The 26,659-nt window shown below is 36.6% G+C and overlaps 1 protein-coding gene and 1 pseudogene across 1 annotated transcript in view; one reads left to right on the top strand and one right to left on the bottom strand.

The window, feature by feature from the left end:
* The window catches only part of LOC148939385 (R3H domain-containing protein 4-like), a 38,055-nt gene extending 11,697 nt beyond the window's left edge, over positions 1-26,358 (top strand). Inside the window, exons 2-6 of the mRNA XM_089106791.1 lie at positions 4,130-4,353; positions 5,566-5,678; positions 17,758-17,994; positions 21,544-21,685; positions 25,806-26,358. Of these exons, the coding sequence (XP_088962917.1) occupies positions 4,130-4,353; positions 5,566-5,678; positions 17,758-17,994; positions 21,544-21,685; positions 25,806-25,927 (838 nt within the window). The 3' untranslated portion in view covers positions 25,928-26,358. The remainder of the gene's footprint in view (positions 1-4,129; positions 4,354-5,565; positions 5,679-17,757; positions 17,995-21,543; positions 21,686-25,805) is intronic.
* On the bottom strand, positions 637-3,943 carry LOC148939386 (uncharacterized; annotated as a pseudogene).
* Positions 26,359-26,659: the final 301 nt, after the last annotated feature.

Raw genomic sequence — 26,659 nt, 5'->3', positions numbered from 1 at the left:
TTCTTACACAATTTTGCTGTATGACCGAATTGTTTACAATTATAGCATTGCATAGGCAGAAACTTGAACACGCTATAATAGGTAGGCGCTCATATCCAACCAATAAACTTTCACGAGAGGCTTGTTTGAGATGTGTCTTTCCAGCAAATTTGAGCTGAAAGGAGCACGTTCTACATAGCTGCTTAGCTTCAGAGCAGTTTGCTACTAGCCGAATAAGATCATCAAATGTAACATTGGTAGGGGAGGGTGGGGATGGTTGGTCACATTTTTGTTCTAATAGAAAGTTTAGCCAAAGTATGAAGGCTAGAAGAATGATTTTGACATAGAAAGATGCAGCATTCATTGTTCTAGCTTCTTTGATTTTTTTTAGATTTATGCAATCATAATTTTTTTTCACCAACATTTTTAACAGGTGAGGTCAAAAGTGACCAATGCGCCCCAGGGGTGGGCAAGTTGATCACAAAATGGGTCATCTTTGTTTTACTTCCAATACCTGACATAATTACAGTAGTAGTCTCGTTTCATTTACAAGGTGTATATTTTGCTTCAAATACAATTTTTTCCACTTCAATTATCAACTGTTCAGCTTCAAGTACAACAAAAACTGAAAAGATATGACTTATTCAACTGAGTAGCCTACTCCCCAAGACAAATGAAGGATTTCCTGCAAAGGTAGGTCACAACATATCCCTTGCTCGTTTCTTCCTTCACTTCACCTGCAAAGTATTTTTTCTTGTTCTTGCCGACAAATGCCACAAGAATGAAATCACCCACTCTGATTTCATCCTTTTCAGTTGGAATGTCTTCCATATCAGCATCAAGATCCAAGTCATCATCCTAGACCATATCTCTTTCACTATCAGAGCTCGCATCCGCTTTGGCGAAAAGCGCCCTTACTTCTGTAGTCTTTTTGCTCGATTTACAGGTGTTTCTCATCCCACTAAAAACTGCCTTCCCAATTTTTTTTTTCTTCTTAGCTGACAGTTCTTCAATCAAGGCATTTTTAACTAGTGTATCTGCGAGAACTTGAGATTTGCCCTTCTTTTGTTTGATTGCATCATATTTTTTTTGGTGGAGCTTTTGGATAGGGTCTTACTACTTCTGGACTAGTAGCAGCAGGCACTAATGCCACAGGAGCTTGAGAAATTTTCGGACACCCTAGTTCTGCCTCTGAGTGGCTTGAACTGTCTTCTGCATCAAAAGCATTGGTCACAGTTCTTTATGAGATATTGAATGGCTTGTGTCTGTTGGTAACATTAGCAGCTAGGAATTTCTCATCCCCAAACACATGGTGATCGCAGGGCCAGATTCCAGCAACCCTCAATCCAGAGGTGGTATTTGTTGGAGTCAAGGCACAAAGAAAGGTAGTTCCAAATAATTCTGGAACGTCATAAATAGAAATGGGTTGTCCTGAATTCTTTTCAAGACACAAGCAGTATTGCAGTATGACTTGAATGGGCCATAACAACTTCTGTCTAGTGCCTGCAGTTTATGGCTTGTGTGGGGTGGGAAGGTTAATGTGATTATGTTTGACTTTTTCATAAGCTCAAGTGACTCAATGGTAATATGACTGGCGTGATTGTCCATTAGAAGCAGCACTGGTCTGTCAACACTTGGCTTGCATGGCAAACGAAGTGCTCCAATGAAGTTCTCTCCAGTCATCCATCCTGAGGGGTGTGAAACACCCACATTCCCTGGCGGAGATCCCTTCATCCTATGTGGGAGATACTTTATCCTTGGGAAAATCATGAATGGTGGGATAACAGTAGCTTGAGCTGACACAGCTCCCTTCTCAGCAACTATTTTTTTTGAATTCTGAACTTTAGTGGGGCTAGTCTTGTCTGGATTCCAAACATCACAAGCAGTAAAACTATGTTTATGCAACAGTTCCTCATATGTGTAAAAAAAGCATTGACTACAGGTTCGTTAAAAGCAGTTGCCCTTGCAATGCTTGTCGCTTCTGGAAATCTGAGAGAAACTGTTGGGCTATGCTGTCAGAAGGCCCAGAGCCAGTCCTTACCAGTTGTTCTAGCTTCTTCCCAATGACAAATATCCTTACCGAGTTTCTCTGCAAACTCAAATGCCAAGGTTCTGACTTCTTTTGGTGACAGTCTGTGGTAAAGATGGGATGCTCTGACAAGATATTGCTCAAGACTTTTCTCCTGTTCAGCCGTCAAAACTGTGCGTTTTATACTGTGGCACAAACTGCTCTAGCATAACATTACTAACATTGGTTGCACTTGTACAACCTTCTTCAGAGAATTTCTGGGCATATTGTTTTAGAGTCAAGTGGGGGATACCTATCTCGCATGCAATGGTGGTAAATTTTCCACCTTCCGGTACTTTTTGCACAGCTTGTCTCACGACTTCTGGGGGAATGGTCCCATTTTGTGTTTTTCAATTATAAGTCTGCATGTTGTCTCGCCTAGAAAGATGACATAATGATAACCAAAAATAATGATAAATATATGTACTTATAGAAAAAATGTTAATTTTATTATTTTTTTCACCCTGTGGGGCCGGTTGAAAAGTGCACCTTCAAAGTGACCAACCGGCCCCCCCACCCAAAAAAAAAAACAACTGTCCAATCTGCCCCCCACAGGATGCACCAACAAAAATACGGCTCCAAGAAAAACTAATAATGTTGAGAACTTGCTTCCAAGCCTAAAAGGAAACCAATTAATAGGCTGCTCTATCATGGAATCATTTCTGAGATTGGTCTTCTCTCTCAAAACAACATTAAGTCTAGCAACAATTCTGAAAAAAAAAACTCACCAGAAAAGACAAACTTTCTGTCCAATCTTTTCATATTGAGGCTACTGCTGCCATTTTTTCAATACATTAATTTACTTTAGTTCCTCACATTCAGTAGGATTCTCCGATTTTTTTTTTCAACAGATGGCAAACAAATATCCGAGTATTCATCCTACCCCACTGATCAACCATCCCCATCCTCCCCTACTTGTCTGTTATAGCGCCTATGTATATAGAAGATAAGTTGAAAATAAAACCTGTTTCTCTGACGCTCATTTGTAATGAAATATCACAAAATATGATGAAAATATAATACTTTATTAACGAATTTGGGCTATATTTTGCACATTAGGGGGGGGGGTGAAGTATAGTGGGTGTGCATGCAAAATGTGTTAGGCACAATTATTCTGTAGATTATGAAGTAAGAATTGTTTTCTAACTTCGTACTTTCCAAATACTTAACCCTCACCCCCCTAATGTGCAAATATGTAGCCCAAGTTATATATTTCCCATCTATTCTATCACTTGTCTTTGTTTGTCTCACGCTAAGCTGAAAGAAACTAACAAAGAAACGAGTTCTACTTAGCTTCTATATACATAGGCGCTATAACAGACAAGTACCGCAAGGTTTTCAGGGGTCTGATGAACAATTCCAAAATATGATGGGCTTTTCACTTTGGCATCTGAAGATTGGTCGTGATCGTTGAGGGCGTGTGCTACTGACGGAGCAGCATCTTTATCAGACAAAATAAGTCGCCAAGCATCCTTACGGGGCTTTTATTCAATAATACGATCACTACTATTGCCACAAATTTTTACTAAGAAAGTCTTTTTCCGATACGGGATTGTCATCGATCCCGTAGGATGGTATTTGCTGCCTAAATTCTGTGTGTTGTTTTAGGATGCTGATATGTTAATTATATCCTTGTTTTTTTGTAACCAGTGGCTTTTAGTGACATTTAAGACCTTTCCAGACTAATCTCAAGTTGAAAGATGTACAACATGTTTATTTATGGAATTTTCAAACCAGATTATGCAGACCGAAATTTATCAAAACTAAAGAAAATTTCATTCAGGTACATGATCAAGCACCACTTGAGAAGTATTTTAAGCAATCGTGAGTCAAAAGAGTTGTAATGTGATTGCGAGGTAGTATGGGAGGAGTATGGCTTGGGTGACCAACAATCATGTTGATATATGCATAATCCTTATTTCAGTGAAACATAACATGTTGACATTTCTCCTAAATATATCTACCAAGAGAGAGAACTGTTTTTAACTAAGCTAACTTGTTTTTTTTTTAAGTTTAGACAGCCTATCAATCTTCATGGGTTTTGATGCTTTGATCACTGTTGTTTTTTGTTGTTTTTAATAGGGTGCCTCCACCTCTTCATCAGTCAACTGAAACTATTAACATCAGGTCAAGGGAATCATCCGCAGAATCTGCTGCTAGGTCAGTTTCAGGTCGACAACCTACAGGATATCAAGTGTTTTTCTCTAGGCCTGGGCAGAAGACAGAAAAACGAATCTTCGAAAGTTACAGTCAGCAAAGTCGTTTCTCTAGGTGTGGAACAAAAAAACAAAGAAGGCGAGATAATTGTAAGCTTCTCTTTTTTTCGCCTTGACTGGTTGCAGTTCCTTTACTAGATAAATTATATTGGTTTGCCTTATGATGTATGCCACCATGTTTGTATGTGAATGTCCCACCCCTCACCCAGTAGATGAGTCAAAAGAATACACTCAGAATGAATCAGAAAATTGATATAAAAAATGAAATCCCTGATATTTTATCCCTCACCAGAGTACTTTATAGTAGATGTGGCTTGTCATGGGTGTTTTAAGGAAGAAATGAAATGATAGCCAGAAACCATTTTTATTAGTATTTCCTTTCCTGTGATTTAGCCTATTCTTTTTTAAATTCTTGAGGAAGTTCATTCGTTTAAATAAAATTGAGCTCTTCCATATATCTGTTACACTACAGATTACTTTGATTTTCTATATTTACGTTGTTCTCAGTCTGTTTTAGACGAAAATTACCCCTTTTTAATCTTTGTTTTGTTAACTTTAGGTTACTTCATCTCACTTTGTCAAGTTTGACTGGGTATTCTTTTTCTAGTATTCTTTTATTCATTTTAAGTTATATATTCGTCTGCGTTTACAGAAGAGGGATACAGGAGGGGGAGAAATAGAAATTTTGAACCTAAAAATGAGATTTTGTTGTATTTAGCTTCCCCGAAAAATCGTCCAATCCCCATGAAAGTTCTGCCCTTTTGAACTTACCAGGAGGGGGGGGTTCTTTGCATTATTTTTCTGAAAGAATCACGTCAAGATTGTACCAAGATTCAAGATTTGTTTATTCAAAACAGCTTTCGTAGTATTGGCAAAAGCCTCACCTAAATCATGCTATCTCTTACAACACAGGAACAAAAAAGAAAAACTAAGCAAGATTAATCTCACTTGTATAAATTTGTATAAATGACACTTGTACCTATATGTACCTATGCAAATGTATATTTCCTCCCTCTTGTCCTGAAAAAGAAATGCACATTTAGCTTATAACGCTGCTTTTTGATCAATTTCTTGTAATAAATTTCCTCATATATATTTTGTTTCAATGTTCTGTTTTGCTTTTGTATTGCTGAAAAGGGCATTTTTACCTTCCTTTTTTCAACTTTTTCTTTGATAACTTCTTAAAATATGTTTAATATTTATACTGTGTAGGCTACATAAGCAGTATAGATGAGGCTTTTCACAGTGTCTTAATTCTTTTTTTGCAAATGAGAGTAAACAGGCGAAATTTTCCTTTTCTAGTCCATTCTCTGCTTGCCCTACGCGAAGAAGGCGATGAGCTCACCACTCAAGATATTATACCTAATTCCCAGTCCATCTTTGCTCTTCTACTCCAAGATCCGGCCAAAATGGAGGTAAGTTTTGTTTGTCTCTCAAAGTATTTATGCTATCCTCTTAAGGAGGCGTTAGACGGTCAATAATTTTGATCAAACGCTTCCGTCAATGGATTGACTCAAGCCTGATTGACCGTCTAGAAACCTCTTTGACGCTTGAGTCGAGCGTTGATGGTGATTGATAGAAAGTTTGAATGACTCAATAATTTTCTTCAAAAGCAGTTTGTTAGATTAGCTTTGGTTGAGTTTGAAGGTTCATTGAAGGGCCAATTGAAGGTTGATTGAAGCACACGTCAATCGATTGACGGAAACTTGATCAAAATGATTGACCGTCTAGGCCATCTAGGGCCTTCTTTAGGCTGTCAGCCTTTTATTCCATTTACAAACAAAGAAAGTCAGTTAATCTTACTGTTCTATAGAGAAGTAGTTCCTTGCTGAATAATATTAATCACCTTATATGCTGACAGAAAGAGAATTCATCTTGGTGTATTGCGACGTCTTTGGGATGACTAAAAAAACGATGAAGAAACAAGTATTAAAGTAGAAATAACTGTTTATAAACCAGAATATTGCATATAATCCATAAATGGATGGGGGCTGTGGGGGTTGGAACATTTATACCTTTAGAGAAAATGGCTGATTCTTCAAAAGTGTATGTTTAGGCTCAAATTTTCAAGTTCCTGGTAGGGGGTATATGACCACAAATATACTGTACATGAAAATGTAGGCAAGTAATTTTTTTTACAAATGGAGTTTACTTCAAGTAGATTCATTATATCTAATTGTACTACTTTACTTTATCAATGAAAAGTTGAAATTTTAGCCTATAGGTCAGATACTTATGGCTTTGTACCATCTGTCTATTCTAAACAGAAGTAAGTCCAAACCGTAATTGGGGGGTTTCAAATAATTCAAATCCCTGTATATGCCACAGTATTTGAAACTGCCATTACTAATCACAAAGAAAAATACCTTTCAAATTTTTAATTTGATTTTGAAGTGTCTAGTGGTAGAATTACTTTGTTCATTGGATTAGGATTGTCACATTCCATTCCAACCACCCACTGATTTGCGTCAGGAAAAAAAGAAAGGGTTCAAGAGTGACAACCAAAAAGCCTGTAACTGTGATGGAAGAAGGAGAAGTAAAAAAAAAAACGCGCTCAAACAATAAATTCCAATGTTCAAATGAAATTCCCAGTGCGTGGTTGGCCTATGGCTCCCACTTTCACCCATAACCCCCTTTGAATTTGATGCTCCCATAAAAACACCCATTTCTCAAAATAGACAACTGATCCATGCAACAGTAGACAACAGTACATGGAGAATAATTTTGCTGAATTTGATAAAATTACATAAAAGGAGCATTTCCAGATTTTTATTGGTGTATCAGAAATGGATTATAAGGTTTCATATGGAACATATCTTCCCCTCCTTAATATTACGATTGGTGAGAAACTGCTTGATAATTTATTGTATAATGTCAGTTGAAATAAATTTGATAAATATGGCCAGGGAATATATCGTAAATAATTTACCGCCCCGTTTTAATTGCGAAAAATTGCTATAATTTATTTAGGCTCAATGTTAAGCCCTGAGCTCCTAAATTCGGCCTCACAATATGACATTGATATTTTACATTGTCCTACTTACAAATGCACTTGCCTCTAAGGGTATACATATGTACATCCAGTAATTCCTCACCACTCAGGTATAATGGATGACCATTGTGCGGATGAAATTGCTAAAGAAAATTTCTAAATATTGACCAGCCAAGTTGGAGACCCATTCCTCTAAACCATATCTTTCGATGGAGATTATCAGAATTTCATATAACGAATAATAAACCAAATTTATCCCCATTTCCCACCAAATTTCATTCCAAAATTTGCCACAGAATCTGTACTGGCTCAAACGGTCTCAACATGCAGGATTTCTCCTGATAAATCTCCGATACAAATGGCCTCACTGCCTTCTTCTCTATAGGCCTATTAAAGTTTATACAGTACAAAAAATGAGAAAAGGGATTATTACTTATTTGAATGTAATGTGCTAATACCCATATAGTATACCGTCAACCGGGGTTAGATTGATAATCAGGGGTGACATTGACACAACCATGGTAAAATGTTTCTTTTAACTTTTGACGACAAGCGGTGTGACGAAAATATCCGATAAAATCCTAGATGGTTCTTTAGATTATCTTCGTCCGTCAGTGTGGAAATGGCGTGGCACCTCGAGAACCTCTAGTCAGTTGGTTTTTGGGGTGGATGTTTCCGGTTTTATGATCCCCTAGGGTTATTCTTTTACTGAAGCGACTGATTTGGTCAGTTTTGAAGGCTGTTTTTTAGTTTTTTCTATGATTTTGTAATAACTAATGTATTTTATCGCTTTTGATACATTTGATACAATAAACGAGTTTTACAGCAAATCCGACAGTCTTAAGGCTGATGGTCCAAGCTGGTTGTCAAAGTAACCCCAAAGCCGGGTGACTTTGATAATCGAAATTATCGTTACAAATGAAGTACTTGCGTCAGAGATGCAATATTAAGCGTCTCAGGCTGCCATCTCGTAGCAAAAGTCGCACTTTTGGCACTAGCTTCAGATTTTTTTTTTGACCGCCCTGCTAACTCCTAGAGGGCTTTAAAGTTGAAAACTATGTAAAAGTCACCCCGGTTGACGGTATTTGAAAGAGTATGTAACACTGCCTCAAACACCAAAAACTACCACTCTCAGTTAAAAGCTGGTTGGCTACACCTTCACAAAGAGTATTGAACTTGAAATACACAACAGGATGGTTCAGCGCCTTGAATCCAAGGAGCTAGTACAATGTATATAAACTGATGTATGCTGCAACAAGCCATTAGCCTTCATTAAGATGTAGAAAAGGCAAGAGAATGGTCTTGAATGAAAAGCCAATAATTTTAACCAGAAGATAAAGAAAATGAGCAAGAAAAATAAATAAATTAGTGGATCCCGAATATGTTTTCACTAAACGAGAAATGTTAAAAGTAGAATAGCCAAGGGTCAGAGTGTTTTTTCACAGTTAAAAAAGGTTGGAAGAATAGGAAGATAAGTCTGCAAACCAAGATTAGAATATTGGAAGCTACAGTGATGACAGTGGTCATATATGACTCTGAAGCATGGGCGCTCCGAAAAGCGGATGAAGATATGCTATATGTTTTCCATAGAAATTGCCGATCGTTCTGGGTACCCGGCTGACTGACCGTATTTCAGACTGTAGGGTGTACGGAAAGTGAGGTTCAATCCCGCTTTCTAGGGATATAATGAGAGAAAGAATAAGTTAGCTAGGATTCTTTGACGTGTTCTGCGGATGAAGGGTGACATATTGCAATTGGTTTTCCTATTTGGTCTACTTTCTAGGTTTAAATGGATACCTGGTCGTTTATGGTTCGGGTGGGAGGATGTCATTATAAAAGATTTAAAGGAAGTGGGAACTTCCTGGGAGGGTGTAAAGAGCTTGAATAGATGGGGATGGAGGAGGAGCGTGCGTAGCTGTGCTGGCCTCAGGCGGCTTGGTGCTGCAGTGAGTTGTTAGTAGTAGTAGTAAATAAGAAATCGTTTGAAAATAATCCTAGTGGCACATTCATCTTTTACAAGGGACGTGTGAAAGAGCTGTCCTAGGGGAAGAGGTATGTTGCCTCAAGAAGTACGATTTCAGCACCAGCGTTTTCTGACAAGAGGGGGTTCTTCAAATCAGTAATGCGGGAGAAATCCTCCTCATGTTTCTTCAGGTATGTACAAAGACATAGTTCTTTTGACAAGTGACTTTCACAACAATAAAAACCCAAAGAAACATGTCAACTACAAAGTGCACTTTTTCAGAGGGGGCTTTTGAAAAATTGGTTTGCAAAAGTTAAACTGCAGGGTAATGACCAGTCTAGGTGAGCAGCAGCTCTAATCGAAAACCTTGAATGTGAAATTGAAAACGGACAGTTATTAAAAAAGGTTTTCCATGTTTCGTGTCATCGAAGTAAAGAGCTATATTAAAACTTAAACCAGACAAAGATCGCCCTATATCTAGATCGCTAGATGCACCGCTTTTAATACAGAAGTTTAGCTAATTATTTGTTGAGAGTATAAATACAAAAAATTTTATGTTGACACTTTAACGCAAAACTTTTAGGTCCAATCTTTAAGAGTGATTCTAGCATATGATTTTTTAAGAGAATAATTAGTATCTATAACATGATCAAATCTGAGCGTAAACCCCCTAAGGTCCTCATATGAACCAGTTTGTGGTACCGAACTGCCAGGGGGTTGCTTTTAGGGAGGCTGCTCCCCTTCTAAAAGCTGTTCAATTTATGCTAAAGTTTAGCTTATGAAATATTGAGAGCATAATTTTCTATAATCTATGTGTTGAAACTTTACCGTAGACTTATTAAGGCCCCCTCATTTCACACAGTTGATTCTGAATGTGTTTTGTTTATGTGAAAGCCTAAAAGTGAGGTTTATACCGATATTAAATTTCTTGATTTTCGGTTGCCTATAGAAAATGTCAACGACTCGCTGTCTTTTTCATTTAATCTGCACGATTCTGAGAAACCTTCAAAAACCTAATACTTGTTTTAATCTTATCTCTGTCAACTTGCGCAAGGCTTTCGATTTAGTTAGCCAAAATATTTTAAGTGCAACATTTTTTCATGGTTTCCGAAATGATGACATTCTGGTAAAAATTGTAACTTCCTTCTTTTCATAGGCAGCGCTGTGCGCCATGGGCGCCCATATGGGGGGGCAGGGGGGGGGTCCCGCCCCCCTAGGCTGAATGATGTTGCCTTATTTTTAAATTTTTTTTTCTGTGATTCCTATTATGTAGCATTAAAGTGCCAATTAGACGTGGTTTGCCCCCCGCCCCTAGAATTCAGCTTATGGGCGCCCATGCTGTGCGCTGCCTAAGTAAAGAACGATGTGGGCACAATGTGTTTTTTTTTCTCCACCCGGGCACTTCGCATCGAAGGAGTTATCGTAGAAACTTCGAAAACGACTCATTAGATTGGAAATTAGAGTGGCTAGTGCCCTTTTCAACAGTTGAAAGTGATTGGAGGGTAACTACCCCCCCCTCCCACGAGCCCATCATACCCCCAAACACATCCAATCAAAATTATGGGATAGCCATTTTGTTCAGCGTAGTTGACTTCCAGATAGAAAATTTGTTTTTGAGGAGGACACTGCCCCACAACCCTCATGGCAAGGGTTTTAAGTTATGCCCTGAGGGCATAGAAGGTTTTTATAGAAGGCGTTTTCGTATAAACTTTAAAAAAAAGCTCAGTCGATTGGAAATTCAAAGGGCTAGTGCTCTTTTTAATAGTCGAAAGTGATTGGAGGGCATCTAGCCCCCCCCCCCCTCCACCCCACGCCTATCATTCCCCCAAACACATCCAGTCAAAATTTTGAGATAGCCATTTTGTTCAGCGTAAATGATTTCCAGATAGAAATTGTATTTTTGAGGAGAACATTCCCTCACAACCCTCAGGGCAAGGGTTGTAAGTTATGCCCTGGGGGCATATAAGGTTCTTATTGAAATTTTTGTCGTAGAAACATGAAAAAAGGCTCATTCGATTGGAAATTCAAAGGGATAGTGCCCTTTTTAATAGTCGATTTGAGGGCAACTAACCCCCCTCTCAGTCCCAGCTATTCCCCAAGAACATCCAATCAACACTTTTAGACAACCATGTTATTCAACTTAGATGAAAGTTTTGGTAATTAGGTCCTTAAGGATGACAACCCCTCCCCCCACAGCCCTCAGGGCAAGGGTTGTAAGTAATGCCCTGGGGCATATAAAGTTGTCTATGCCTTCCCAAGGACAGAACATAATTTACATTTTAGTGAAAAAATTCAAATGACTGTGCATTGTCAGTTTAATATACATATACTGATATTTAGTAATCAAAATGTAGAGATTATTTGATTTATTAAAGTTATAAAAGTAAAAACATTTATATTTTTTCAATAAAGTGCAAATTTTGTTCCGCCCTTGAGAAGGCATAGGGGTTTTGCGCTCAACTTGTGTTAATTTCTGCTCGTTTTGAGTTTGACTCGGTCATTTATTGCTATTTCTGTTTGTGTTGGGTTTCATTTATTTATCTACGCTGATGTGTGGTAGTTTCACGCTTGGTAGATTATTTGATTTTATTTTTACTCATTTTTTGTTTAATGGAGTTCTTTACTCTTCGTTGAAAAACTTATTTTGTGGAAAAAGTTTTTTTAGTTAATTTCTGATAAGAAGCAAATGAACAAATACAAACATTTTTTATTCTTATCTCCTGTCTATTTCCTGCGGTATTCCCCAGGGTACCTATTTTGGCCCACTGATTATTCTAATAAAGCTTAACATCCAGTGTCGTAGAAGTAATTATTTACAAGTATTTAAATATGTATTTAATTACAAATCAGATCAAATAATTTAAATACGTATTTAATTATTTTTTTCTGTATTTAAATACAAATTAACTTTTTCCAATATTTCTAACTACTTTTGTCTATCAAACACTGTTTTCGAGAGTAATTGCTGTTTTTCCAGACTGCATTTTGTATAGTTAGATTTTTTAAATCTTGTTTTAGAAGACCCATAGGAACACTGTACTGGAGGGCAGCTATGTTTTAAGAGTAGGCATATATAAAAATAGCAAAAGTTCAGTAGCCAAGGCAAAATTTTTCATTGGTTGTCATTGTTAGTATTCAATCTTTTGAAGTAAGGAAATCATTTTAAAGTGTTTTAACTGAACTGGAATGAGTACTCTGTGTACTAAAATTCAACTAAAAAGTATAATATCTGTCTCATAAAAAGTCTAAGGCACTAAAATTAGGTGGAACATAAGTGGAGACGCCGTTTTGAGAAATTATTAAAATCTTAGTCTATGCTTCAACCTTTTACTTCTTGTCAGGCAAATAATAACGTCAGGTCACAACAGATATTCATGTGGAGATGAGACAGGTGATACGCACAAAAATGGTTGACTTCATAACATCTGATGGCAAGTAGACCTGTAAATGTCTATTTGCCAAATTTTTTACTATTGGTTGTGACTCTTTTCATAACAATTTTTTTTTTCTTAAAACTGAAAGGTTAATTAAGCAATTTTAAACTAATTCCTTCAACATTTAAAACAAGGTTTGATAAGTAAAATAACTTTTAATTCAGATAATAATAATTGTGGGTCTTTTGGATGCAGTATGCAACAGAACCACTTAAGAAGACTCAAGACTAAAGCGTGGATGCACAAACTATAAGGAGATTCAGGATAAATCTTTTATTAAAAGTTGTCCCAAATCTTGGTTCATAATTTTGGGTTCAGGTGTCGGTGCATGTAAACCTGAAGAAGAGGTTTTTGGACATCTACTTCCCTGCCGATAGACTACTTTGCCTTGTATTGTAACAGAAAAATTTAAATATTTCACAAATGGTGAATGAAAAAAAGTGCAACTGTTCACATATACTTTATTTCTGTCTAGCTATTTTGAACAAAATAAAAGAAATTGCTGCTAAACTTTGTACCACTTATATCCTGCTCTGTTGAGGTTGTTTCTTTTTAATTTTTTATTTACTTAATTCTTCAGCTGGACAGTGATGAAACGTAGATTCGTATCCCGCAAAAAGAATACGTTTTGCTAAAGATCGTGTTTAAAGAAAATGTTTATCTACAATTTATTCTTATTTATTTATTTATTTCTAACCTGTCATACAATACAAAAGTACACAGGAAATCAGTAGCAAACGGGTTTGCTTTAAGGATGGGCCAATTGGTAGACCAAGATAAACAAGCTTTTCAACTGGCTTTCCTAAAGAATGTCCCAGTTGGACTGACGTTGTAGGACCCAAATTACCCCAATTAAATTGAAGAATCTCAGATTTCTCAGAGTTAAATTCCAGCCCCAATTTAGAATATCCACTCTCGTGTATGCTGAAGTTTTCTTCAGTACGCTGTGACCTGCTAAAATTAAGGACAGCATCCGCATAACAGCCAAGTGTCACGTTTGTTGCTGCCTCGATGCATGAGCAATATACGTTTTGATTGAGTATCTAGGACACCGTTGTTAAAAAGAGTAGGCGAAGTGATAGCACCTTGACGCGTACCTTCATAAACAGAAACAAAACTATTAAGATTATTTGGTGGGTTATGGGACGAGAAAGTCTATTTTGTGGAAAAGATTAGATGAATCGGACACCAGCAAATTAAATAGATTTGTAATTTTGATGCGTACTTTAAGCCGCGAATATAAATTTCTCAAGGTACGAATAATAGGGGTGAACACCTCTTTTTGCCATATGAAGGAGCATGGGTCCGTGTACCAATGAGTCAAATGCACGCCTCAAATCGTGAGCTGCTAGAACGAGGCCCTCTTGGCCCAGTTCAGCCTCTATTAGGACATTAGCTGCAGCACTAAGGGCATTAAAGCACCCTATTTTATTCTGAAAACCAAACTGGTATGGCAAACTGGTAGTATTGGTGTCTGAAAATGTTTCATTTTCTAACGTCTTCATCCATTACTGGCTTATGATTTTTTAAGTACATGGAGATCCAGGAGAAGAAAAAAGCCAGAAAATACGTGTTTTCACAGAAACTCTTGATCATAATGAGTCAGAGTCGGGAGAGGGTGTCAACCTGATGATTGCAGCAGTTTGGATTCTGAAGCCATGACAGAACAGCCTCCCAGAAAAAGAACTCCAAGCACAGTTTTCTTTAAGAAAAAGCCAAGTGAACTTTCTCAGAGGCAAATTAATCATCTCATAGTGAACTACATAATTGAAAAAATACGGCCTCTTGTGACTGTAGAGAAAAAGGCTTTCAAAAAACCTTGTGCAAGGCGTGTCTCTGTGGAATTCTCGACAAGATGCTGTGAAAAGGATTGTCGAGGTGCGGGACCAGATTAGGCAGGTTTACACCAAACTTAACGTACCAAAGTTGAAAGCGATTGAGCTTAATTTTCTTGAGGTTTATGCCGAGGTAACTGAACCTCTCGCCAGGGCACTTGACATTCTACAGGAGGACAAGAACTGTTTTCTGGGAATGCTATTTTTCACATAGATAGGACTAAGAAAGAAAATGATTGACATGAAACAAAAACGCTCTATCAAGCATGCATAAGCTGTTGTGGAAGCGACCTTGGACGGTTTAGAGAACCTGTTTGCACACGCTTTTACAATGCAGCTAAGAGAATCTAGTTTTAAAAAGCTAGCAATAGCTGGTGGAAGTGACCCTAGTTTCAAGGGAAGATGAATACCGGGAAATATCCGTGATCGAATCATTGATGTGGTTTGTGACTCAATAAAACATATTTTGCCATCCAAAGCTGATGATCATTTGACTGATTGTGATGCCGAGCACAGCAAAGTGACGTTGATTAAAACACGCACAAGCTCTCGTGAAAGAAATCTTGGATGGTTTAGAGAACCGGTTTGCACACGATTTTACAATGCAGCTAAGTGAACCTAGTTTTAAGAAGCTAGCAATAGCTAGTGGAAGCTACGCTGGTTTGAAGGGAAGATGGATACTAGGATATATCCGTGACCGAATCATTGATGTGATTTGTGACGGAATGAAACATATTTCGCAAGCCAAAGCTGATGATCACTTGACTGATTATGATGCCGAGTACAGCTAAGTGACGTTGATTGATTCTGATGACTTGTTACTTTCGACAGTGATGGTGTTGGGACGAGCACGGATTCTTCATTTGGCTGTAACATGAAAGTTTAGTTATTGAGGTTCATGGACAATAAGAACTATTCGATTGAGTCCTTGAAAGAATATCCAGACGTTGCAAGAGTTTTCTAAAAGTTCAATACTGCCATACCATTCTCTGCTCCATTAGAATGTCTGTTTTCTGTTTGGGGTTTGGTTTTCACTGGAAAGCAGAGTTTGCTTTGATATAAGAAATTTGAACTCCCAACTTTGATAATGAATTTTGTAAGAATCTTCATCATAAACGGTACGTTTTGAGAAAAAGGTGTGTTGTAGCTAGAGTAATTTGTCTTTTAAATACGTATTTTGTAATTAGATACAAATTAGTTCCCTGGCAATGTATTTCTAATTACTAATTAATTACTTTATGGTGTGAGTAATTTGTATTTGCAATTAACTACATTTAAAAAATATTTCCTACAATACTGTTACAGCCCTTGTCATGGTTTCTCCAATCCAATCGGTGAAGATTTTTGGGCGTTACCTATTCCAGAAGTTTGCAATAAGGGTATCAAAAGTAACCCCGGTTCAAAGTATTCAAAGCTGTGGCTTACGAAGCTGTTCAAACGGAACCTTCTGTGTCACATTTTGTCGCTGTGGCCCATCAAAGCCAAACTTGGTGTTATGACAAAATTTAAGAATAGTCATTTTTATCAGAAAGATCGAAGTATCAAAATGTGTCTCTGAAGTTAGCATGACCAGGGTTGCCAACTTTTCTGTTAGTGAATCCCTTGAGCGTCCAAAAATGTGTTATTTTGAGCTAAAATATGTCGATCTTGACATCTCAAAACTTTTTTTTCTTACCATTTGTATTAGTGACCAAAAGATACTTTGTAAGCCTTTTAACATCAAATCAAACCTGTTAACATCAAATATAATGAAAAAAAGTCCATACAAAACATTCACTTACTGTGAAAGTATGAAACTCATATAAACATGTAAATACCTTACTTTTGAGAAAATCCTTTACCTAAGACATTTCTGGCAAAACTTGGTTACTTAAAAAAAAAAAAAAAAAAGCACTACTTTAATGAAAAGTGAGTTTTTTTTGTTTTTTTTTTTACCAAAATATCCAGTTGGGAAATATCCGGTTGGGAAATTTTTCATTTTATGTCCTTGCTTTGCCCTTTTATGTCCCAAATTTCCTAACCGTGTCACTTTTTTACCCTTTTATATCATTGTGTCCTTTTGACATAAAATATGTCCAGTTGCAACACTGGGTGTGACCCTTAAGAGGATTGGTAAATAAATCTTTGAGGAAGGATATGCTTATTATGTTTTGTTGAACTCAAGACCTTACGGATATTCTAGTTAGGAATAATTTAAGTTCTTTAAAAAGGTAGTTAGGGGGAAAGGGACCCCAATATCTGAAAATGATGAAATTCATAATGAAGAAGTCTATCAGCGGATTGCATTAGAAATGTAAGAATGTTATGCCTTGTTGGAATCTGGATCACACACGTTAACTTTATTTGGAACAATTTTAAGATTCGAAGCACATTCCCTTATGATGCAAATATAATATTCTAGGCCCAGGACTAATTGATAAGCTCTAGGAGAAAGGTGTTCCAAAAATATTGGAAGAACACTTTTTCTAACAGAATTGTGAGTTATACTGCCCTTATTGTGAGTTTGAAATGATTGAAGGGTAACAAGACCCTTTTTTGCCTTCTTGGCCAAGGTTACCGTTGTTGCAAAACATGATACGAGACTGAATAGTAAGATGAATAGTAAGACGTACGAAGATTAGGTTAAGAAGATACGGTACCTTAAAGTTTATTTGCAAGCCTCGGCGTCGACTGACCGTCACAAATACAAAGGGACCATTAGCGAATTCTCCCAAGGGACTGGCCATCGACAAGAGCTATTGAGAATATGTGGTATGACTATGAAATTTGATTGAAGAGACAATGGAATTCTATGTCCCTTTTGTCGGCAAGTGTGCCAACAAGCCCTACAATTTATGGCAATCATTTCTGAATACTTTGACCAAACAAACTAAGAAAGTTTATATTGGACAAGATCGAGCGATCTGTTAATGTACCCTATCCGCTTAAAGATTCATGTTTAATCAGGTGAAAGTAAAGAGCGCCATTAAAATACAAAAACGAGGGGAAACTATCCAGAAAATGAGGGGATTTCCACTTCCCTCACCTGATTGATTCACGTTGATCTACACACATTTCAGCAAAGACTTATAATAAATATTTAGAAAGAGTAAGAGACTTTATCGAATAAAAAATTAGAATATTTGATCTTTTTCAGGTGTGTTATTTATGGTGTTTTTATCTCCAAAAAGCCATTTCAAAGCTTTGAAGCTGCAAAACAAAAATATGAAGCCTTTATGTATGGTTAATGCACTCACGAAAATAGAATTATTATTGTTCAATTTTTACTAGGCCTGGAATGTGTTCTTAGCCTGTTCCGAAGAAGAACAAGATGAAATCTTAGCTTCACAGTCATTGTGGGTGGATGGTTTAGACAAACTTAGCACAATCCATCAAGAAGAAAGTTATCAACCTAAATTTGAATTTGAAGATAAGAGACTTTTGCATCCTGGCTGCACGGCTATGGAAGCGTTTGACAGACTAAGTGGAAAATTGAAAACTGTTTTGAAAAGGAAAAAACTTCCCTTGGTAAGATATGAAGGCTCAGTTATTATGGTTGAAAGTTCACTTGACTAAAGGCTGACTCAGTGGCAGACATTTAAGGGAAGGGGGGGGGGGGTAAGGAGGGTCTGAACTAGTTCTTTTGACTTTAACATGTTTTTCTGTTTATTGGTGTTTTGACGGGTTACCCCCCCCCCCCTTCACTCCCGTTCAAAGCAAATTATCATAATTGTGTTAGCTCAAGTTTTAGGTATATTATCGTCATCTCATAATTGCTAACGATTGCTAGCAACAATTTTGTGTTCCTATGGATATACATAAATGATGACCACAAAAATTTGTTACTTACAATTCCTAGACATATATAGCGAAAAAAAAATCTGAAGGCTGAAGTTTGGTAGTTCACAGCCACTTAAGCTCGGTTTGAGACCTGTTTCTAACTCCAACTGTCAGTCCTAGGACAGGTTTGAGTTGTGAGAGGTTGTTTTGTCTTTCTGGAGTAGGGACTACAGTTGCTAATATCCTTATTCAAGTCTCGAAGGGTATGAACGTATTGGACGCTACTGTATGTACTGCTTCACCCAATTTAATCATGTTTTAGGAATTAGACTATTTCCTTACGACGTCAGTATTTGCTTTAAATATTTTCAAATCAGAATACATGCCTGTTAAGGTGATAATCCGCAATTTTAATTTAAAGAAATAGTGCTCGTTTTATATGTGAAACTTTTTGTGGTCATCAAGGAAACAAAGTGTCGACAAACCAATAGTTTTCCGTTTGTTAACCATAAATGGGTAAGTGTGAAGTCCGAGTCGTCTAAAGTCGCTAGAAAGATTTAGTATGACAGTATGGAATTGAGAAGAAGTAGTTATTCTGGCCTGGTGTGTCAAAAATTGTATGAAATGATTTGAAAAACGAGGATTTTGTTTTGACAGTTTGGACTTAAAAGAAGAATTATTGTGTGCAGAGGAATTAAAGAAAGCACTAGAAGGACTGAGAAATAATAAGGCCTTGGGTGCTGATAGTGTTGTAAATGAGTTTCTGAAATATGATGGTTATGAAGTTAGAGATAAATCACTGAAGATTGTGAAGATGAATTCGGGAAAGGGGGAAATACCTAGTAGTTTAAGAAAGAGTGTAATTAAATGCTTTATAAGAAAGGTGAAAAGAGTAAGTGTAGAAATTACAGAGGCGTTAGCTTAATTGCTGTAGGAAGCAATTAACTAAGCATGGTGATACTGACTAGACTAGAGATTCTGTAAATTAAGCCTATAAAGTCTCGAGAGAAGAACAGCAGAGTGTTGTTGGGACGGGGAGAGGATGTGTCAACCAAATTTTTCTTCTTAATTTAAAATTTTTCTTTAATTAATTGAAAAGTGTCTGAAAGATCAGACCCCTGTGGTCCTCAGTTTTATAGATTATGAACAGGCATTTTGTGTTGCTGATAAAAAAAAACTTTAGTGAAGGTCCTATCCTTGCAGGGTATACCAGATTAGTACATAAAGGGGATTAGGGCTATGTACGAGAATAGTATTGGTGAGGCTGTTGTAGGATGTTAGGTTATTAGTTGGCTCGGTTACATCAGACCCCTATGGTCGTCAGTTTTATAGATTATGAACAGGTATTTTATGCAGCTGATAAAAAAGCTTTATTGAAGGTCCCATCCTTGCATGGTATACCAGAATAGTACATACAGGTGATTAGGGCTATGTACGAGAATAGTATTAGTGAGGTTGTTGTAGGATGTGAGGTTATTAGTTGGCTCGGTTACATCAGACCCCCTCGGTTTTATGGATTATCAACAGGTATTTTTTGCAGCTGATAAAAAAGCTTTATTGAAGGTCCCATCCTTGCATTGTATACCAGAATAGTACATACAGGTGATTAGGGCTGTGTACGAGAATACTACTGTTGCGGTTGTTGTATGATGTGATGTTAGTGGTTGACTCGGTTTGGAATCAGGGGGGTTAAGCTGAATTTCGTCCTACCTCCCGCTTATATGGATTATTTTGATGAACTTTATCCTAAAGAGAGCGGGGTAGCCTATCAAAGAACATGGTATTAATTGAGAGGGTAGTACTTTCCTAGAATTGGATTATTCAGATGATTTGGGCAACCTTGATAAAAATGTTAGCAATATGAATGAAATTTGGAGGTTTTGAGAGTTCAGGATTAAGAATACCAGAATTAAAGATGTCTCTTCGACTAGGAATAAATTAGGGTGAAGGGGTAATTTTAGGTACCGAGAAAATCGTTCGAGTGGATGTCTTCACTCAACTGGGTAGTATTAATAGTAAAGATTGTGGTTGCAGTGAAGTTGTGAAAAGTAGAATCGCCAAGGCACAGGTTTTTTTTCACACGTCTGCGAACTATGATTAAAATATTGGAAGCCACAGTAATTATAGTGGTCAAGTATGTCACTGAAGCATAAGTGCTTTTGAGTCTGAGGAAGATTTGTTAAATGTTTTCCAGGTGAATTGTCTGAGGATAGTTTAGGTACTGGTTTGACTGACTGTATATCCAACATAAGGATGCATAAAAATTAGTTCGATGCCACTTTCTAGGCTATAATGAAAGAAAGTTAGGAGGTTTCACTGACGAGGTGTGACAGATGTCAAAAGATTGTGCTCTTTGGCCATCCATCTGGGGCCAAACGAAAAGAAGGTTTTCCCTGAATGGGTTTGGGGAGAGTTCATAAAAAGATTTTAATGAAATAGGGACGGTATGGGAGAGATCAATGAGTGAAGCCTTGAATAGATTGGGATATAGAAATGCGCGTGGTTTTGTGAGCCTCAGGGGGCTTGGAGCTGCAGTGAGCTGTTAGTAGCAGTTGTAGCAGTAATGCATACAAAACAAAAACAACTTCTGCCCTCAGCAGTTTTTTGTTGTTGTTTTTTTATTGATTTTTTTTTTGCGAAATTTTGTCTTAAAGGTGGAAATCACAAAACACAGAATACATCATGTGACACAGTAGACGAAGCAGTAATTCTTGCTGCCAAAAATTTGACACCAATTTTTGCTGCAGTAATGTTAATGAAATTTATTGGGTGCTTTCTCTAAGAATTGTACAGGCGTACAATTGTACCAAGACTGAATGGGAATAGGGCTAATTGGTTGGACATTTTATTTTATTAGTTTATTGGTGGCAATGAAGTACTACTGCTACTAGCGACTCATTGAAGCACCAAGCCATCGGAAGTGTTAAGTAGCGGTGTATTCATGGTTAAATAGCGAGGCAACATAGCCGCGTACGCTGCTCCCTCATTTTAATCTGTTCAGAATATCGCTTTTACTCCCTCCCACGAGTTGCATTTCTACCATGAAGTTCACGAATACCATATTATGCAGACAAAAATTTAGGAAGAAATGTTGACTCCACTGTTGAAATCCCCCTCCTTTCACCATTTTAAAAGCATACAGTGTTCTTCTTTTTTTCTTTCGTTTTTTGTTATGCGAAAGTAATTCGATTATAATATTCCGTTTTCACCCTAATTCCTATGTATTTTTTTCTAAATTATCTACCCTTTCGAATATTATAAAGTACAGTAATTGCTTTTATTGGAATTTATTTTCAGGGGATACTTTTTTATTTGGAAGAGGAAATCTCTGATTTTTTCACAAATAATCCCCGTGGTGTTATCACGTTGGAAATCCCAAGTAGTTTTGACCGCCTTCTTCTGCATGCTGTGAGTGAATACCATCTCCTCTCATCAACAAGTGAGTATTCTCAGTATATCTCAGTTGAGTTTGATTTGCCTTTTGAACTTTTTGTCCCTAAGATCAAATGGTTTATCTTAACATTTTCATAACATAGACGAGAACGAAAATAAGTTTTGAAGATCTTTTATCACTATGACCAATCTCGGTTTGGCCTTCGGCTAAACCGGGATGTTTCTTCCTTCAACTATTTTTACCGTAATTTACTATTGTCTTTCTGACCTTTAAAACTTGGTGGCTCCCCTTTTTTACTATTTTCGTTTCAACTCACTACAGCTGACCATGATTGCTGAGCATGGTAAGTAGTAATAAATACTAATATATCTACAAAAATCGGAAACAAAACCGCAAGCTCGCTTTCAATTTGTAAGTAATGAAGGATTCACCATTGTTTTTTTGCTAGTCTATTGAAACATGTTGGATTAAATTTAAAAGCTACCACAAGCATTCAATCCCCGTAGTATTTGTGATGTCGCTTTCTATGGTGGCATATTTTCTGAGTTGAAAATGGTGGAACAGCTCCATGATGTCAAATTGTCAAGAAATAATACAAATTAAGTTTATCAACGTGCAGAAAACCAGTTAGAGTATTCGTTAATTTTAATGTTTGAATTTCATCAGCGATCTCATGGTTGCGTAGCTTTCTGTGGGAATAAATATTTTACGACTTTGGGTAAACTATCGATAAAACTTCTGCGTTTATCTAATGTGGCATGATTTTGGTTGTATCGGGTTGATCCAAATTCAGGTTTTTCTATATACTTAGGCGCTTTTTTTTATTCTCTTAAACGTTGGTGAATTCAGTTTATTTTTTCTGAGGAGGAATGGTCCTAAGAAAAAAAATTACTAATATTACTAGCTCAGAGTAGATTGAATAGAACAAGCCATTTAAACCGTCGTAAACATATTCTGCATTTTCTACGAAAAGTTTGTTTCCGTTTTTTTTTTTTGAAGGAAGGTATGAGGAAGATTAAAAACTGATTTAGTTTATCTGGTCACTAGCAATTCAGGATGATCAAATTTGACCACTGAATACAATATTTTAAGGACTGAACAGACATAGCGTTTTCTCCCAGTGTTTTAAAAGCCAATACGTGTGGACCGTAAGCTGACTTTTTCACAGAAAAGGTAGCATTTTCTTTGCTAATATTTATTTTACAAGTTATTTCAAAATTCGTAAAACATGGACACTCCATGAAGAAGATTTGCCTGGCCAAATCGTTAAGCAGCATATCAAATGAGATTGATTGCACGTCTTCCAACCTCTTTAGTAAGTAACTCCACAAGTCTTATACTGAAATTATTTCAATAAAATGAGACACCCTCTCAAACGTAAGTAAGACAGAGCAAAAAATGTGCAGAATGAGCGTTAACCGTCAAGCCCATAAATGCACAAAATTATTTTGCTCGTCTTTGATCTAGAGGTTCTGATACGTTTAAGTTGTCTCAATCAGTGCCGTTCTCCCATTCTTCTTATAAAACAAACGCGCTATTTTGCAAACACAAAGTCTTGCAGGTAAGAGTGGACTGCATAGGATTTTAGGAGGAATGTAACTCATTGTTTGGGGAAAACCTCAGGCACGTCCTTGGATTTTTTGACCCAACAAAAATAAATTATCATGTATATTAAGAAATATGCTCATCCTCTTACGACAGATATACAGAGATTCAAATACGTACGTACAAAAAGCATTTCTCTAGAGGCCAGTGTGAAAATAGAAGTAATTCATATATTCTTTTGAGATTTATTCTTACGTAAGAAGAGAAAAAAAATCCTTTAAATATCATGTTTTGTAACATTTGTAGAGAAACTGGTTTTAAGGTCATTTGATAGGTGCACGTTATTATTCAACAGAACGAGGCGGAAACTTTTGCCATCAATTTTCAAGCCTCGAAACTTTTCCAAAAAAAAAAATAAATTAAAAAAAAAATGCGTAGGTGTGAACGCGGCGTTAGTAAGTATATGATGTGGTTAGTATATTAGTTCTTAATGGGTTATATCCATCCCCACTCACCCTCTAAAAGGTTGTCAACCACTGATACGTAGATATTTTGCAAGGAAATGCTTGCCTAAAGTATTGGCAGGGTTAAGTTTTGCTTAGAAGGAGCATTTCTAGGCGGAAAACTTTCGCGCCCTCTTTGTGTTTGGCTTTGTAAAAGTTTCTGAAACAAAGTTATATGTTGTACAACGGATCCTTTTATGAATTTTAAATCTTAGAAACAGATGTCATTTTCTATTTCCTAAATGATAATGGACTTCTGCTGTATCAGTCTTCTAACAATCTCAGCAAAGCTCTTCCTGATAATAATATTACTACTGCTAAGAACTCACCGAAGCATCAAGCCACCTGAGGTCAACACAGCTATGCATAATCCTCCTCCATCCCAATCTTTTCAAAGCCTCCCTCTATACACACATCCTTAGACGATCCCTGGGGAAGGTAGTATAACCTTTCACCCACTGTGCGCATTTAAAATCATAAAAGTTTTGCTCATAATCACACAGAGGCGAGAAATAGGGACACCTCCCTTAATTGGTGCACAGGACTATTTCTTAGAAAAATCCAAGAAAGTCACTTCGAAATGCACTTCTTCGTATCTCTGCATATGTTCCCTGTGCAAGTTTAGGAATGTTATTTTTCTAAAGTCTTATATTTTTGATGATTCAGCTTAAAACTTAAACGAGGCCAAGAATCTATGGAAAGAGGATTCTGTTACAGAAATACAGTCCTATGATCCAGGATTCCAAATTTCGTCAAATTATTCACAACATGTTAAGCTCTGTCCTCCAGATCACTCGCTTGGGGAAAAAAGTGGTGGAGTCTTGTTGTTACAAGGGGCTGGAGTTTTTACTAAGATTGTTAAGAACACTGCTAATGACGGTCATGGGCCGTAATTTCGTTTCTGCATTCCTTACAGAAGAAGGTGAGAGTGACAACTGGGCTTCTTTCTTATTTTTACATTAACGTAACTAATAAAAGCCTTTAGCTGTAAATTATATAGTTTCATGCTTTGAAACAGTAGAAATTTCGAAGATTTCCTAGGATAATTCCGAATCTAAACCATACTCCGTTATTTATTCACTACAACTTGTATGATAGACTGCCAAGAAAACTAAGTTCTAGAAATAGGAGAATGGCACTGTTGGGGATAACGCTGTTTGAGTGCTGCAAATATCAGAAGGTATTGTCTCTAAGGTCCTTTGAGGATTACCACTAGAAAGATTACCACTGTTTATACTAGAAAGCAATGACCTCTGGATAATCCGTGTTTGTTGTTTAACATATCCAGCCGCACGACTCGAATTTATCTAGAATGATACCCTTCGGAAAGGGATATACGCCGTAATTTATCTGTGGAGAGGAGAGGGTAACAAATTCGAAAAAAAAACTTTAGAAACCTAGGAAATTGCGTTGTGCGTGCCTCATTTGCCACAAGTGCCCGGCTCCACCTGTAACACTTGAACCTGTTTGTGACTAAGTATGTGGGATTCAATGATTTGTGTGTGCTCTACCCTACCAGTCATTAATGTGGATTCAAAAACGTTGGATGAGAATTATGTTGATCCAGTTTTCTTCTTTGTTTTGTTTTCATGTAAATATCTGTATTGCATTTAAATTCATATTTTTAGTGTAGAATTATAAAAAATTACAATAGTTGAAAATTGATATGAAATACTGCTACTACTGCTACTAACAACTCATTGCAGCACTTAGCCACTGAGGCCGGCACAATCACAATTGCTCTAAAATTACAAATTAACCTAAAATGAGCTAAATTTTTGTTCCCAGATGCCAAGGATTTTATTAATGTAAAGATTTTTCGTTAACCGTAGTTACATTAAGGGTGGTGGCATATAACTGACACCATATTTTTATACTCTCTATTAATCATCAAGTCTATATGTAGTGTAAAGGCATTTGCGAATGGTAACTATTGCAAAATTAATGGCCTAATAGAATTTCTATTCAATTTTCTTCTTCTTTTTTTTCCTTATTGTTTTTGTTTATTTCCTTTATTGAACTCTGCTGAGAATAGGGGATTATTATTGAAGTCTAGTGATATATCTCAATTAGATCAAGGGGTCGTATATTCTTAATTTTTTTTTCTTTATTTTAAGGTTTTCTTTTGGACGATCAGCGTCGGGGCACTATGATCAAGAATCGATATGAAAATTTTATTAAGCCAGATATGTCACTTGGCGAATTTGTGGAAAAGAAATTTGGTGTCAAACGGGCTTAAAATTCTGATTTCTCAGTAACATGTAACTGTACGCAGAAAATTAGGAAAGTTGATGTTAATTTTTTGTTCTGATTTCTCAATTTCTTTTATTTTCTGTGCTTTCATTGTTAGACTTTGTTCCAAGTGTTTTTAAATTTCAAAATTTTGGTTATAAGTGGAAATTATTGAGCTGCTAATTGAGCAAATCGTTGTGCCTAAAACAAATCGGTACATCCGACATATGCATTATCTTGCAGGAGAGGGAAAATTATATTTTGAAGCCTTTTTTGGTAATAGTATGACGACTTGTGTGCCTTTAAAGTATCCAGTTTAATTAATTTAACTTCTTATTTTTTGAAAATAGATTATTTAGGCAAATATTAAAAAGCCCTCTCCCCCTCCCCTCTCTTCCCTGCTTTTTTATAAACTTTGATGAAGATATATCAATTTTTTTGTTTATGTGAAGATGCATGGAACGGAAGATGCTAGGAAGGAAAAAAAACGTAATTTGTTTTACTCCAAATATTTGCTTATTCTCTCTCCTTTTTTCTCTTATTTCTTCAACTCCCAGTGTTTTTGAAGTTTACTTTTATTTTAAATGTCTGTATTTTATGTATAGTTTGAGGTATTGTGAGTGTGTAGTGTTTTAGAGAAAATGGTCGTTTTGATTACTTGTTTTAATATCAACTAAAATCAAATCTTAAATCCAGTCAAACGTTTCGAGCTGTGTTCGAATGAAATAATATTTTTATT

Source organism: Artemia sp. Qi Xiang Cuo, chromosome 21 (genome assembly GCF_049724085.1).
Source record: "Artemia sp. Qi Xiang Cuo chromosome 21, ASM4972408v1, whole genome shotgun sequence".
In the NCBI taxonomy this organism is placed as follows: domain Eukaryota; kingdom Metazoa; phylum Arthropoda; class Branchiopoda; order Anostraca; family Artemiidae; genus Artemia; species Artemia sp. Qi Xiang Cuo.
This window is presented reverse-complemented; position numbering and strand designations above follow the sequence as displayed.